Source organism: Meleagris gallopavo, chromosome 1, assembly GCF_000146605.3.
Source record: "Meleagris gallopavo isolate NT-WF06-2002-E0010 breed Aviagen turkey brand Nicholas breeding stock chromosome 1, Turkey_5.1, whole genome shotgun sequence".
NCBI classification, from domain to species: Eukaryota; Metazoa; Chordata; class Aves; order Galliformes; family Phasianidae; genus Meleagris; species Meleagris gallopavo.
The window spans coordinates 122,072,027-122,088,904 of record NC_015011.2 but is presented as its reverse complement, the minus strand read 5'-3'; the positions used below and the strand labels follow the sequence as shown (position 1 = coordinate 122,088,904).

Sequence of the window (16,878 nt, the reverse complement as noted above, 5' to 3'; positions counted from 1 at the left end):
GGCCAGATTGGATGGGGCCCTGGGCAGCCTGGTCTAGTATTAAATGGCCCTGCATATGGCGGGGGGTTGGAGCTTCATGATCCTTGAGATCCCTTCCAACCCTGTCCATTCTGTGATTCTGTAATATTTCAGCATTGATTTTCTGAAAGCAGTTTTCTGGGTAACAAAAAGGCTAAGGATGAGGGGTCTGTAGTAGTTTAGAAGATCGTTCTCATTATCAAAACTAATTAAACAGGAAAATTGCAAAAGGAGAAAGCTAACCTTAGGCAGTGTTACATCTCTCATCTGTGCTGAATTTCATCTCTCTCATACTATAAAATATAAGTAAAGGTTCATATCGCTACTTCATTGCAATCTGACCTATAGACTATGAAGGAAGTTAAAATTCCAAAATTCCAAAAGAGTAGAATGAAAAATGTAGGTAGGAAATATTCATTTCTCAAAAAATATAAATACTGTGAGCATGAAAACAAACCAACCAACCAAGCTCTGATGGAGGGTGCTCATATGATACAGAAGCAATGCAGAGCTCCAGTCTCTGGATAAATTTGTCTGAGTCATTAGAATAGCCCTCCACATGCATCCCTTCCCCAGTCATAACTTGGATTTTACACAAGACCAACAGCTGTTCTCCAACAAAGAAGAAATTCTTAAAAAAAAACACAACTATTTCAACCTGCAGAAACTGAAGAAAAAAAATCTATCGTAAAAAGTAACCCTGCTGGCATCACAAGACACATGACCGAGAAAGTCAATGGTACATTACTTATTGCCTATCCATCATGTCCTCAGTGTTTTACTGACAGGTATGAAAGCATTGTGCTTACAGTTCAGCGTTTGTACTTAGGTAACAACTGTTTAAGTAAGCATTTACAGCAGGTCCAGAAACAGCTCAGAATCACAACACTAAGATAAAATCATCTGCTATTCCATTTCCTTTGCTCCTCCTTCATTTTTCACTGACTTCAAATACCTGAATAAACAGAACACTCTCATTTGATAGAGCGTGTTATAAAAGAGAGCTGGAGAGCTGCGAAGGACAGGAGTTCCATCTCATCCCCACTGTGGGTGTTCAGTCCAGCCAAAGAAAAGGTGTCTTAAGTGAAGGGAATCAAAGGGGACAGGAGGCTGGATGTCGGGTTTGAGGGACCTTTATGATACTTTAATCATGCCACCGTGGTCTGTAGTTGTGTCATTATAGAGCAGAATTCATATAGTTTGTTTTTTTCTTCACAGAGTGATTTAACAAGTTAAATTAAAGCTTGAGAGAAACTTGAATGCTGAGTGTTCTGTAATGCTTGTTTGGGAGATACTTACAGCCAGTGTGTTTTTTGGTTTAGTTTTGGTTTTTCCCTATTTAAAGCATACCAGCAATCACCTTCACCTTTGTTTGAAAATGTATTTGCTGTCACATTCATTTTCAAAAATATTTGCATTAAAATAAGATTATACTTCAAGATAAGTTCAGAATACACATAGCTAACATACATATTCATACACTTGCACACACTTCTCAATGCCTTCAATGCAAGCTTTCCTTTTACTGACTATGGCAAGTTCTTTCACCCATACTCCTCCAGTCAGCTTTATAATTTTCCAAGAAAACACTAAAAGAACACATTTGCTCAGTCAACATATCAATTTTTTAAAGTATGCTGTTTTTCTAAAAAATGTAAGCGTTCTGCCTTTGAAAGGTCACCTTGTTTGTAACTTCTCCCGTTACCTACTCTACCTTTGCTTCTTTGTTAGGCAGGCACTATATTTATTACAAAAAAGGTCAACCTGCATCAAACTCTAAGAGTTCTAAGAGAGTTAGTTATTTGCCCTTACCCGCCTCTATTTGCTTCATTTCCATTTTTATTGCTTTACTGCTTGTTGTTTAAACACAGAGTCTCATTCTGAAGAAGCACTTGTCTTTCATTATATTTCACCACCACCTATCAATCATTTTATTATCTAAAAATGTATAAGCAATGAAGGGACAAACAGGAGGTCATTACAGTAAGCAAAGTATGAGCTGGAGTAGGGACTTGAAGTCCATCAACTCAACGTTTTGAGTCAGGTGCATGGAAAAATACGACGATCATACAATCATAGAAACATAGAATGGCCTGGGTTGAAAAGGACCTCAAAAATCATCTAGTTTCAAATCGCCTGCTGTGGGAAGTGCTGCCAACCACTAGAGCAGGCTGCCCAGAGCCACATCCAGTTTTCAGTAAATAAAAACTATTGCTGAATAATAGTTCATAATCCACATTCATAAATATACCAACTCAGGCCTCAGCATTCAGAATTTTACTAAAAAATTAGAAAAAAAGAACCAACAAGAACAATTCAAACAAGCAAACATCATCACCATAATGTTGTTGTGTTCACATGTTATATTCTTTTAAATTTCACAAAAGAAATATCAGATTTGGCATACACAGTAACCTGAGAAAACACTAGACTAAAAGAGTATGATCTAAAGTCTGCCTTAATATTTACACATTAATAAAATAAGTGTTACTCGAACACCTGTGTATTGAAATAGTTCATTCCTACATCTATTCTCTTCCAGGAAACAAGTTAATGTTTTTGAGTCTTTATAATACTGAAAAAGTATAGTTAACTCTGTGCTTTATGTAAAATTACATAATATTCTATACTAATATAAGTGACTATTCCATAATTCATATACACTGAAATATGTGTTAAGTAGTATCTAATCTAACAGTAATCTAATACTAATCTAGTAATAATGTAAGTCCAGGGGTGCCATGTTTTGGATACAGTAGTTTAAATAATTGAAATGTGGCTAATGTACACGTGATCAAATATATTTGTAGTGACCAACATATATGTATCTGAAACTTTATATAGTTAAAATATAGGCATATATATATTCATTTAAATTCTATATATTAATGAACTACTAGGAATTATATTTTTCTGTGCTATTCAAACACAGCTACACTGACGTACCTATTAACATATGCAATATTGTTATCATACTAACACAAGAGCTATATATATACAAATAAACATAATAAAATGCATACGGCTATATACTTACATGCATATGCTTAATGTATTTATCTACAAATACAGAAACCAGTATTCCTGGATTGTCAACCCATCTGTTTGTTTGAGTACAGGTTTCCAAGCATTAGGTTCTTACAGTATGCAGTATACCAATTAATAGTTGGAAAGCTTCAACACATACTTTGCCAGCGTCTCTGCAGAGATAGTGCAATATGAGATGATTTTAACTCAGAGTAAACATATCAGGGGAGATGTATTTTTGTGCCGAGTTTGTAGAAGCTGTGGACCTGACACAGTCTCCTACCTTTACACAGCTGAAGTAGGTTTATAAGAGTTGAATGCAATTCTCCCTATGTGGAAACGACTTATGGCTGCTTCCCACCAAAAATATTTGTGAGTAATTGAATTGACACTCCATTGAAAATTGAATCCTTGCATCCTGCATAAACAGCAGAGTAAAAATAGATGTGTATGGATTCTGCCACTAAAACAAAATAAAAGCCGTACAAACAAGAAGCTCCCTTTTGTTCTTGGAATTCCTGAGTGCCATTCACAGGACTGCCTTGCCTTCATAAATATGCCCAATACGTGTCAGTGCTAATAAGGGTCAAACAAAAACATGGAGAACAACTGCTAACCTATAGCAGTTTAATTCAACAAAGGATCTCTCTTGATTAAGCATCACACAAAGCATTCCAAAATTATTTTTTTGCAAGATTATATATATCAGTGGCCAGATTCCTGGTAAATATGAAGAAGAAAAAATTATTGGTTTCAATGGCGCTATGCTTGCTTTATACCATTTCAAAATATGGTTTACCATCTGTCTTCCCCTTTTGTGACATTTCTTCATGGCTTTTTGCTAAAATTAAACAGACGTTATTTTTTCATTCACACCCACCTTGTAGCTTCTCCCTCTTTGCATTTTTCTTATCATTTTCTTAAGTGTAAATATGTCTAAAGAACAATGGCAATTTTCATTAATTTTCTCTGAAAACATGAGTGCACATTTGTCTTCTCCTTCACATCTCAACAAGACAAAAAGCAAAAAATCAACATCAAAAGTAATTAGACAAAAATCTTTTCTTTGTAGTATTATATTGCAGTAAGCATGAGCATCTGCAGCTTTTGTTTCTACAACTTTCATTCTTTATGCAGCTAGAAGCTATTTCTAACTTATAACACAATTCTGACCATCACCTCATAAATTCAGTGATAACCAGAATATTTCCTATTTTCTGTTTTTGTCATGGTATATGAGGTTTCTTTTTTTTAACACATCTGTGTCTATGGTCTAAATAAAAAAAAAAAAAAGTCTGTACACACTAAAGCATCTATAAGCATGTAATTACACCATGTGTTCTTAGTAACCAAGAATGAATTGCTTCTGAAATAAGTGCCCTCAGACCCCTCCATGCACAGTAGAAGTTCATTAACAAAAGTATCTCTCAGGGCTAGAGCAATAGCTGCCAAAGGAAAACACTTTCTCATTTTCAGATGTCCACAACTGCAATTACACCGACTGTTAAACATGCTTTACCATAGACGTCTCTGCTGGACAAGTATACAGAATTCCTAATTAAAGGGCTTCATTTTTGCCACAAAGGGAGCTACATTGCAATGGCATCTATTGTCCTACGCTTAATGAAGGATGAGATATAGTTTAAATAATTAGTAACGCCGCTGGAAGAGAATGTGAGTAATTAGCATAGCTTGACACCTAGAGCTACACACTAGTTGCTGTTGTTGGCATCAACAATGTGTTGATTTAAAAAGAAAATTGCAAGAAAAGGAAACATCACATGAAGCGGTTCTGTTTTTCTTCTTCGAAGATACTATTAGTCACCTATCTTTGAATGAATCCACTACCCTATTGACTAGCACATACTCATTCTTTTAGAATTTTCTTTGAAGATTTGCGTAACCATCTATCAAACAAACCCTATGTACTTAAAAACCCTCAGCAACAATATAGCAAGCAACAACCTGTTTTTCAGAGGGGTATTTTCTGATTAACTTGAACTCTGCATTTAACACTGGCAACTGCACATTATCTGTAACTTAACAAACACTAAATGCAAGCTTGAACCAAAGACTTAGAACAGCAAAACCAGCAGTTACTGAAGAAATGGTATTACCATTGATGAAGAAGGTTGCCTCAACATGAAAAGGGAACAGACAATCTTGCCTGTTCGCCGCTAAATAGTGATGTAAAGAGACCTAATTCCTTTACTCCTAAGGAAGAAATCCAATCTACTGAAGAGAAAATCTCATTCTCAGAGTTTAACATATAAAACAGCTCACACTACTGAGATGGAAGAGGCAATGAGGAAAGGAAGGACATCAATTACTGATTACCTTCTTATGAACAGAGAATGGACTCTGGATCTGGATGGAACTCACCCAGCCTACTATCCCTGGGCTCAGAATGTTGTAACCGGTGGCAAAAATGGTATGATTGGTATCACCGCAGGGATTAACAAAGTAAAATAAGTCTATTTCACTCATGACAAAAAGGATAGTAATTGGATTTCATGTCGGCTAATAATTTCCTGTATAAATTACTTCCAAACAGTTTGAGTACAAAGAAAGTTTAAGTCTAAACAAAAAAATCTGTATGGATATTATAAATAATGATAGAAATTGCCTTTGTAAGAGTTATTTGATCCAGGCCCACTCTAATCATTAAATTAGTACTTGAATTCATTGATGAGTCTGGTGGAAAGTACTCTATTTACATTTCTGCCAGCTTTGCTAATCTGGGAAACATCTAATGTGAACACTGCTTGTTTGTTTGAGATACCCATCCAGAGTCTGCGTATGCATCTTTGCACGGGAAAGACAGAGATTATGTAAAAACACACAGATTTTTTTCTTAACCATATATTAAGATCTCAAAGACACTTGCTTTTTGAAGTCTTCTTCCAAGACTAGCCATATCTAAGTATACCAGCACTAAGAAATTTTGTATAACATTTACTGACATCATCAAAAATGCACTTAGCTAATACTAAACTTCAAAGTATTTCACATCAAATTGCACATTCCTACTCTTATCAAGTTGATAAATGACACAGGTGTTTAGTCTCTATTAGCTTGCTGAATTGTAGCACCTGGCAAGCATTCACAGTTAGAGCCCATGTCCCATTTTAGCAGTGGCTACACTCTTAATTATTTAAAAAAACAAACAAGCACTTCTTAAATAAAAAAAAAGGAAAGCTGAAATAACAACTTCTCTTTAACATTACAAAAATTAATTAAGAAATGGAAAGAAGATATTAGGTCCAAGTAGAGAAGCATCTTTCATTATATTTATATAATCATAGAGCACGATATGCATATTTGCACATGCACAGAGGCACAAAAAACATGTGGCATGCAGAATTTACCTGCATTCACACAAAGTTATCATCTATGTGTGCAGTCTTACATTTTCATCTTCAAGTTTAAGAATACATTTCCAGTTAGTTAAATCTATTAATTCAGTTTCTTCTCACATCTCCAGAACTGTGGCGGATTATCTTCACGCTCCGCACTTGTGTCTTCTCAACATAACCAAGGAATCCCCCCAGAACGCAGGCAGACAAGTACATATAGACTAGCCCTGAGGAAATCTCATTCACTCCTCTCTCTCCTCTGCTTGCAGCACCTAAATCAATGTGTTTGGTCCAAGGCTGCTTGATGGCCTCACTGGGAGCCAGCAGAGCAACCTGAACAGGTCTGCATCATGGCCTCTTGTTTCACCCAGTGAGGACACCCCACATGGGCCAGGTGGGTGCCAGGTGGGAGGGGGGAACCATGGAATGCCACAAGGAGCTGAAAGAGATTTTTGGTTTAGTTTCCTTTGGGGCAGCATGGGAAGACTGGGGCTGGCATTTGGCTGACAAGGCAGCTGCAGCCCCTGAAATCAGCAGGTATAAATGCATTTCTTATTAGCAGTGATGCAAAGGGTTTTCTGTGATAAGAACAGCTTGATAAAAAATAATCAACAACAGAGCGTATGCAAAGAACACCGACATTTTCATCAGGGCCTACATATGTGCAGCCAACACAAAACCCTGCCAACTGCCATGAGGGAAGATGTGGATAGATGCAGACAGATAAGCTAATACTAGCTTACTGTGCTAGCAATAGTGTACACTGCATGCAGCAGAAAAATCAAAGCACAACCAAGGAATCTTTCTTCAAGGGAAAATCTGACCCCTTTCTGATGAGCACACAGCAGTCTGTACATGCATCTCATCTGATGACAGATCGCACACCTGCCTTTACCTGCCTGTGCCCAAACAAGGAAACACAACACTGAACGGCAGGACACCCTCCCTCCCCACCACTCAATATGGGGTGCGAGGGCAGCACTCACCTTCAGCTTGTCGTAGCGCTCGCTTAGAGCTGCCACCTGATGGTCTCGGTGCCGCCCGACCAGCTTGCACAGGGCACAGATCAGCTGGTCGTCTGTCACGCAGTACATGTTCACCTTCTCGTCCTCGTGCTCCAAGCACATTAATCCCCTGATGTGAGAGTCCGGGATGGGCTCGATCAGCCGGTGGCCGGTGAAAGGCTTCTTGTTGGGGTGCGTGGCTTTCAGGCACTCCTCGCAGTAGGAGACCTCGCAGGTCACACATGTCTTCACTGCCTCCTGGGCAGGGTCCTGGTCGCAGAACTGGCAGAGGACCTTCTCGCAGGAGGACATGCTGTTGCTGTCAAATGCCCGCTCCCGACGGGTCTCGCTAGGGGAGTTGGGCCCGCTCACTGAGGCTTTCTGAAAGCGGTCGATGATGTTCTGCAGGGTGACGTTGCGCTTGAGCCCCTCTAGACCACGCTGGCTGAGGGTGATGACATAGCGGCAGGTGGGGCACTGGAAGGCGGTGATAGACTCCACCGGCTCGTTGGAGGCGCAGTGGGAGACCAGGATGCGGTGCGCGCAGTTGAAGCAGAGACTGTGAGCGCAGGGCAGCAGCAGTGGGTCCTCAAACAGCTCCAGACAGATAGGGCAGGTCAGTTCCGACTCCAGTGTTTCCATCTTCAGGCAAAGCTTTCCTGTGGCGTCAGCGAAATCCAGGGAAGCTGATCGGCTATCTGGAAACACACGCAAAATTCGATTAGGCGACAGACAACATGAGGGGTCAGCCATGGGGGGTTGTCAGCTTTGCCGCGGCTCCCGGTACTATGAGTCCACCACTCCGGGTGGGAGAGCGAGCAAAAGATTTGAACCTGATCATGCACAAATCAAGGTATTTAAAACTAGATGTACTTTTTTTTTTCCTTTTTTTTCTTTTTTTTCCCCTATTCTCTCTGTTCACTTAGGAATGCAAAGCAAAAGCTCCTTATTCTTTCGCTTTCTCTTTCTCGCTCATGTGATTGAGGAAAGCAGCAGATGTTTTTCTGCACTGCTAAAAACCCAAAATGATTAAAACAACAACATGATGATTTTCAAACAGCTTACTACAGCAAAATCAGATTTCTTTTTGCAGATGCTGTTTTTGGCTTTGCTAATCTAGTAGTAAAACTTTAAACAATTTCACCTTTGTATAGCATTGTGCAAGAGTTAGCCCAGAGTATAACAGCCGGTAACCTTACATCTCTCATTGCTATTTTAATTCACACAGTTCTTTTCTCAGGTTGAAATGGTAAGTTATTGTTATAGCACAGCACCTAGGGTACATGTCTGTGTTCACATGTGTAAATACTTACATGGATATACACAGGGAACAGTGTATCAAGGAAAGCAAGTGATATTTTTATGTTTTTCATGGATATATTCATTGTACTATATTAATATACTGCTCCTATGTATTTCAAGGTAATTTGTACCATACGTACAGGTACATGTATGTGTGAATATGACATGTGTGTTTGCAGTGAGATAAATATAGCCAGAGGATTGCAGTGTCCTAACTGAAATACCCCAAGAAAGATGAAGCACATGAAATTTCTACTAATTGAGCCCAAATTCCTGATGATTCTAAACTATGAAAAGAGCCTGCAGTGAGAAAGAACTGAAAAGTGAGATTTGGTTAACGGTTTGTTTGTGTGCATGCTTTACTGTGTAAATACTCTCCATTGCTGAAACTCCTGAATTATGCTTGCTCTAGTGGCCTTATTAACCATCTGAGGTGGATTAGGAATCCGTGACTTTTGGTGGGATTTTCTAGAGGAGGCAGCAGTGCAGCCCTCTCAGAGATCCACAAAAACTTCATTTTGCTCCCAGCTCTCAGCATCACAGAGAGAATGCGAAAGCGTCGCCCCGCGCAGCTCTCCCTGCAGAAGCTCCCGTCAGGGCCCCGTTGCTGCCGCGAGCAGACAGCTCAGTCAGGCAGAAGCAAGAGCTATGCTTCACACTCACAGAGCCGTACCTCCTCACAGTACAATCTATTTAAGCTTTGTTGCTCATAACCAAGCACAGCTTCAGATGGCACAGCTGCACGGCCCCCGCACTGTAAAGTCATTGTTCTGTTGTGTGAACTCTCGCCTCCTTCCCTGACCAGGAAGAAAGAGGGGCGGACAAGAATCCCCCCAGACAAGTCTTGGTTCATTAAGGGCGAGAAGAGCTGGGGCTCATTAGCAGCCTTGGGAACCAAGCGTGCTTGAACCTCCTGCACTTCATGGCAATTAGAGCACGGGGCGCGGCGGCAAGAATACTACCTATAACCCCAACAGGAACCACAATAAAATGGGAGAGTTTGACAGGCATAGAGGCAAGGTTCAGGGTACCTGTCAGCATCCTGCACTGCCTGCTTGTGGGAAGAGCAGCAAGGCATCCATTCCAGAATGTGCTTAGAAATTAGAATACTCTGTCTCTTTGCACTCGGGCTTCCTTTTATTCTGCCAAGAAATTTGAGTGCTTAGGGAAGGGCTGTGACTCTGTCACAGAATTTGGTTTCCTGAGTCTTCTGTGATGCTGATATTACTTGAAATGAAGTTCAGTTTGCCAAAGACTAATTCCTTTATAACTATCCATCAGATGCCATAATTGCATGGCGCATCTGGTCAAAATTAAAGGCCTGGCAATTTGATATAAGCAGGAAGACAGTTTCTCTGCTCTCTCCTCAGCCATAGCCACACAGCACAGCAAAAGATGAAAGCATTTTCTGCAAATGAAGAACAGTTTGTCTTCCCTCCTCTTCACTCTCTGTATCACACAAGTCCCAGAAGATAAGAATCTCATTCACTTTGTTTGAATCCTTTCCACACCACAACTGTATACCTCATCATCCGCTTATCCTGCGGGCTGAAAGCTGCACTGGAAATGGGAGAAGGGGATTTAGGGCTGGCAGCAGACAAGGTTTAAAGGAGGCAAATCACCTAATCATTGCTCATCTCTTGGCAGCCTAGTGAAAATCTGCCGACCTCTCCGGTTTGCTTCTTAGGACCATGTTCCGGATATGGGGCTTTCTTCCGTGCTCTTCATTCTGCACAAAATCCCTCCTGCTCTCTCATGTGCCAAAAGGTTTCACTCATTTTGTTTCCTTCTCAAAGCAGACTGTCTTAAATAAAAGAATAACCAAAGGCTTTTCTATGTTACTCATCTAAAAGTTGAAAAGACTAAACCAGCAGAAAAATATTTGCATCACTGACTCATGGAAAAGTGTTTGAATCACTGTCATGGCTCTGTCTAAACACCATCATCCTAACTGATAACCCATTCAGATCTATCTGACCTGATGGAATAGCCACTTACTCCTGACTAGCAAGGGTGTCAAAATCTGATCCTAGACTGTAAAATACTTGGAATAGAAGCCCATAAAAGCCTGTCCTGCACGGTAATCAAAGCGGAGCATGCTGACAGAACCAAACAAAGACATTTCCCTGTTTCCTTTTGCAGCTGCCAGTGAGTCAAAAAACACCGCAACTGGGAGAGAGCAATGAAGACTAAGAGGCACGGAAGAGGGACTGTATTTTCTGGGAAATCCAATGATTGCTCTTTAACTGACTGCAATTCTGCCTTTGCTTTTAAGTTGATGTATAAAGTACAGTGTGCAGCTCATCCAGCAACAGAATCTTTTTAACTTCTTTCTCTTAAAGTTTCATACTTTGTAATTTACTTTTGTGTGTGTGATAAGAGAATCCATAGCAGCAGTAATAAGGCAGAAATAGGCAGAAATGTAATGTGTATGGTTTATAATACACACATGGTCAAATTCCATAGTCAACATGGCCTGCAAGTGGAAAGCCATGTAGAAAGACCTCAAGCCTCAGAATGGAAAGAAAAAAAAAGTCTTTTTCTATTCCAGCTGTTCCTACAACCTTCATGGAAAGTGAGAAGAGAATCTACCCAGGAGTGAGAGAAGCTTCCTAAGAAGCTTCAATTTCCATCCCAGCTCCTCATGTTGATTTCACAGGAGGAGTTAAGGCTGCTTTGGTGCACCTTAAATTGCAGTGGCCTCAGTGACATGGAAGGGGAAAACAGTTGTATGTAGAAGGAGGGAAGATTTAGGCTGGATATCAGGGAGAAGTTCTTTACTATGAGAACGGTAAGGTGCTGGAACAGGCTGCCCAGAGAGGTTGTGGATGCCCCGTCCCTGGAGGTGTTCAAGGCCAGATTGGATGGGGCCCTGGGCAGCCTGGCCTAGTATTAAATGTGGAGGTTGGTGGTCCTGCACGTGGGAGGGGGTTGGAGCTTCATGATCCTTGAGGTCCCTTCCAACCCAAGCTATACTATGATTCTGTGATTCTCAGCAGATTTTAAGAATCTTAGTAACAAATAGTGGTACGCAAAAGAGCTGGATATGTGCAATGTTCCAGAACTCCTTGACGTGCCACCTCTCTGACAAACCAGTTTGTTACATTTTGGTGAATGATGACCAAAATACACCCAAGTAGGTTCAAGCAGCATTTTTTTTTTTCCTAACAATCTGTTGACTTAAGACTACCACAGTATGATTACTGTAGTAAGGCTATTCTGGCTCAGGTCTTCCAAACGCATATATGGGAATGTTCATAAATGCACACAAGACTGCAGACTAAACTAAAAATGAAGCACTTGTGGATTAAATGTTTTTCTAGAAAACACTTGCCAACTTTTTCAGTTAGAAAATAAAATATTAAGTTGCCACTAGATGGGTATGAAAAGAAATTTCACATGAAATATGAAAAACTAGGTATGAAAGGTAATAAAATGGGTTATCCATGTATGCATGCATATGCCTACGTATCCTAGGTGTATAGTAAAAGAAGATTTACAGTGAACACACATACTCTTCCCGAATGAACCATGGCAAGTGCTTAAGCAGTCTACTATCATAATACACAGCTGCAGTTTTCAAAGCAGCAGTATTTTTCTGTTAAGTGCACTATAAAAGGAAAATTTAAAATTTATGTTCTTGTCATAAAATTTGGCATGGGCAATAAAAACCACTTGCAATTTCTTCTGTTAGCTGTAAAACAAAAAGGAAGAAAATGCTCTTCTTTTGCCATTTTGTATCCCTCTCCAGGATATAGACAAAATTGCCTTGGGAACAACTGTTCCTTCAAACAAATGAATCTGATTGCTTTACATCACATTCAATAAATATTTCAAATGTGATTAAACCAATGGAATGCTCTATAGTGTGGTTTGTCCTAACTCCATTAGACGTTTTACCTTCTGCACCAGAGACACTGGAGCCAATTAGTAACTTGTGATGTTAGCAATTTGCAGCACCACAGCTAGTGAGATAATCATCTAAGTATTGTAATTTGCTAAGTATTGCACGGAGAACTAATAATCAAAACTCAGATATATTTTTTTAAATGCTTAATGAAAACCCCCATAATATTAAACAAAGCAAGGTTCACATGCCCTCAAACATGAAAATACTTGTTTGTCTACTGATTTTTTCTTTGTTTTGTCGTTGTTTTTACCCAAATAGTGCAAATTAATAAATATTCAAACGGTAGTACCTGTTCAACAGCCTATTATGCAAAAGCACATACAGAAACTGAATAGTTTATCTTAGTCATACATTTTCCCTGACAAAAGAATCATTAGCTGTCTTGTCTACAAGGAAGTAACAGAATATTTCCATGATGTTAAGATAGTTGTTTGCAACATCTAAAGGATATTAATGCAGCAAAAGAACGTCTGCCATGTTGCTTGCAGTGATGCAAAGCCTCGATAACATCTTTCTCCACTTGAACGATATGTTAGTAACAGAATATATTTTCAAAAAGCCAAATCCTGTATGTTCTTCAGTGAGATGAACATACAACAGAAGTATGGTCTTCGGCACAATGTCATGTATTCCTTCTCACAGGAGCTAAAACAATAACTGAGCCTCAAAACCTAATAGGTAAGAAAAAAAAAAACAAAACCATACAAAGATCATAGCTCATAAATTCCAAAGTAATCAATAAATTGCTGATTTGATATTATATACAATGCTATACTGGATGCAATATTACACATGAGCATAAATCTAATGCACATTTGGAATGCTCTTTGACTTTTCTTTTTTATAGTCTTGCAACTTTTGTAGCCTTGCATACTTTAGGTATAAGATTTAATACTTCCTCAAAATGCTTGAGAGTAATGAAAGCAAAGGATTGTTTAATCCTTAGCACATGTAGATCAGCATTAGGTCTACAAGCATTAGCGGTGTCTTCCTAACAAACTTATGCCTGAAGATCTGTTCCAAAAATCCCTTCTCTAACTAAATTCACACTTCTCACTGAAGAAACTGTTATTTATTCTGGGGTATATCAAAGCAATACAACAACAAATACTGAGGAAGTGGGGTCACACCGAGTCCCAGCAGTCTTCATATGGCTTTGGTTGCACAACAGAGCCAGAAATCTCTCTCTTCTGGGAATTTCACTTCTGTAGTGCCTCAGGTGACATGGTACTCTTTATAGCAGACAATACAACTACAAAAATAGCCAGAAATAGTTCAGTATGCTCCTCCTAGTCATACGCATTCGCACACACTGCTATGTTCAGTGCAGCCTGGAAGCATTGAGGCCCTTAAGCTACTGCAATTTTTTAGTGAAGGTTTTAGGGTGGCTTCAAGAAAGCATATCATTCTGTTTCCTGCAAGTTGTCCTATGAATTCTTTCCCTGCAGTAAAGGAGGGATCATTACTACCATTTCAATTCATAATCATCACCTCCATCTAGATAAAAATGTGACATTATAATTTCAAAGGAAGAAGCCCAAAGTCTGCTTTCTTATCAAAGACAGCCTTTAAAATAAACAGCAGCAAACAAAGTCCCAGGAACTACAACAAGGAGGAAGTTGTGACCTCACTTGCCAGCCAGAAATCTGAATTTACGCTACCAGCAAGCTGAAGGCATATGGTGCTCTTTTGGCTGATTAAAGCTCCCTGGGCTTATAAAGCAATACCTATTACATTACATGACGCAATGCTGGCATCTCACTGTCTTGCTTTCTGCTCCTCACATGTGATCATTAAAAAACTTGCCAAAGCTTTTCTTTTATTTTTTAAAAGAATAAACAAGCATTCTTAGAGTACACTCTGCACATTTGCAAAGGCTAAGAAGAGATTCTAAGTGCTGCAAAAAACCTCACCACCCAGCACCAAGGAGTTCCTTGCTCTACTTGCAGTAAGCTGAGCTGCCAAAGATCGATGGTGTATTTAAAAATCAAGATTGTAATCAGGTAATTAGAAGGGGAAATTAGCTGTGAAGTGTGGGAGTGTGGAGGATAAGTAACAAATTATATCTGTGCTCTGAAGGTAATCTATTTTAGAGGACAGAGGTAGTTAGAAACTTCTCTCAGTGGTGCATGAAGCACTCAGCTCAGGCTTTTTGTGCCCAGCAGTAACAAAACAAGAACCTGCAGTGCTACTGCTTCACTTGGAGAGGAAAAATCATGAGGATCCTCGTCAGACCCCGAAGCTTGCTCAGGTAAAATGGGGATATTTCCCATCTTACCACTGCCACATGGACCACAGTGAGTGTGCTTCTGCTGCTCCACATAGGGGTACTAAGTTCCCATTCTATAAGCAGAATTATTTGGGGAGCATTCTTTGGCCCTATAAACCAGAACACAAGTCTGCAAATGTATCATAGTAAATCATGAGTAGCCCATGTATTAGAAACCTATTCCTCCCTCTTGCTTCCTAGCCACAGAGGGTGGTATTCATATGAACTGGTCTTTATCAACTCCCATGGTAGTTAATAGCGAATGACAGGCATCTTCAGAGGCACCTCATGTAAACCATTGTAGATAATCTTTAGGATGAAATGATCTGTGCTTCCTAGAACTCATTCCAAATATAGAGAGAACTTAGTGTAAAATAAATTAATCTAACAAGTAACCATATTTGGTGTTCTTGAGATTTAAGAAGAAAACAGGCAATCCACCTCTATGCTTTTGTTAAAGAATGTTCTTATGAGCCCTGTAATCACTTATTTAGCAAAATTTGCCTCCAGAGTTCTCTTCTGGAGTACCCAGTTTCTATCATTCTCTACTTTCAAAGATACAAAAGAATGCATGGATATCTGAATCGACTTGCAGGAGAATACTGATTTGCAGTACTAATCCAAATCACCCAAAATGGGCAGAACAGTCCATGACTGAATATTCTGACTCTGAACAACAGGTCAACAAATGAAAATGATGAGATCAGCTAAAAAGAAATGCTGAGCTGTGTGCAGCCTACTGTTCCATCCCTAAGACACTCAAAGGTTTGGCATCCCAACTCAGCCTTTTTGGTAAGACCATGTATCACTCACAATGAGATGCAAATCAGTCTTCATTCCTTGTTAATAAGGCCAAATCCTAAAGTGGCAAGTTTCCCCTTAACCTCTCTGGAGAACTAAGTCACATCAGCTGCAAAGAAACAGAAATGCTTTGTTTGCCAAAGGCACACCCACTTGTATTTTATTTCTTAAGAAGGTGTTACTTAACAGAAACATACCACAATAAACCCTGGTGATCTCAAATATTTTCCTCTATGCATTTATATTCTTTAAGGGTGTTATCCTAAGGGCTATTTAAAGACCTGAGACAAACCAAACATTAAGTGTAACCACATAATCTTGACAAACAAGTCTTTAGTAGACATGCTGTGGCAAAACTTCATTGCTTCAAGCTAAGAAATTAAGACCAGCAAAGAGCTGCACTGTATTGGCAATGTAATTTGCAGCTTATAAACCAAAAGGGTAAATAGCACTAGTTCTTTTTAAACTCTACTGATCACCAGAGAGGTGCTCTGGGAGTTGAAATAAGTTAGGAAACATAATAACACCAGTTTCTAATCCATCTTAGCAGAATGATAAGAAAAAGAGATCCAATTTACCTATACTTCATGTGATATAAACCAGAAGACTGAACAAAAGCCAGAAGCTCCATTATTAAATTTAAGCTCACCCTTCTAAGAGAAAGTCGTCTTTCTAAGATGTCATAATACAGCACCTCTGTTGCTTGGAGTCCCATTTCCTTCCAGCCCTGAGTCACAGGCTCATACAGCTCTTCTCCTGTGCTCAGAGAGCTCCTGATCTTGGGAGAAGCCTTGCTACGTAGCCTTACGAAATTAACAGAAAATGCTTTTTCACTATCAGGATATGGTTAAATGTGCTAGTCAATGTGCACACACTTGCGTGCACTGAAAAGGACCCACTGAAAAAAGTTGGACAAGTTAGTAGTTTACTTGACAACCTCAGATTAATTATCCTGCAGCCAGTCTTCAGAACAGGCTAAGAGGGAGAAGAAAAAAGCAGCTAACATAAGCAATCACTTCTGAGAGGTATTGATACAGTACCTCAGACAGGCCTCTTATTTAAAGGTGCTCAATGTCACTCAGAAAATAGCTTACCAGCTTTTAAGATAGCATGGAAAGAGAAAGCAATAGCTTAATTACATCCCTTTGAGACCCTACTCATCAACAACATATGAAGTCTTACAGTTTATTA

At 39.4% G+C, this 16,878-nt stretch overlaps 1 protein-coding gene and 1 long non-coding RNA gene across 5 annotated transcripts in view; one reads left to right on the top strand and one right to left on the bottom strand.

The window, feature by feature from the left end:
• MID1 (midline 1) overlaps nt 1–16,878 on the bottom strand; it is a 240,041-nt gene that overhangs the window by 84,799 nt on the left and 138,364 nt on the right. For 3 of the 4 annotated variants that reach the window (XM_010726623.3, XM_003203095.4, XM_010726630.3), the window contains exon 2: nt 7,388–8,103. In XM_010726623.3, coding sequence (XP_010724925.1) covers nt 7,388–8,047 — 660 coding nt within the window. In that variant the 5' untranslated portion in view covers nt 8,048–8,103. Of the gene's footprint in view, nt 1–7,387; nt 8,276–16,878 lie in introns of those variants that run through there. The other variant, XM_010726614.3, reaches the window with a different exon arrangement.
• Nucleotides 8,169–11,054, top strand: LOC116217598. The gene is made up of 2 exons (XR_004162301.1): nt 8,169–8,258; nt 10,850–11,054. It is a non-coding gene; the product is annotated as an uncharacterized LOC116217598 (long non-coding RNA).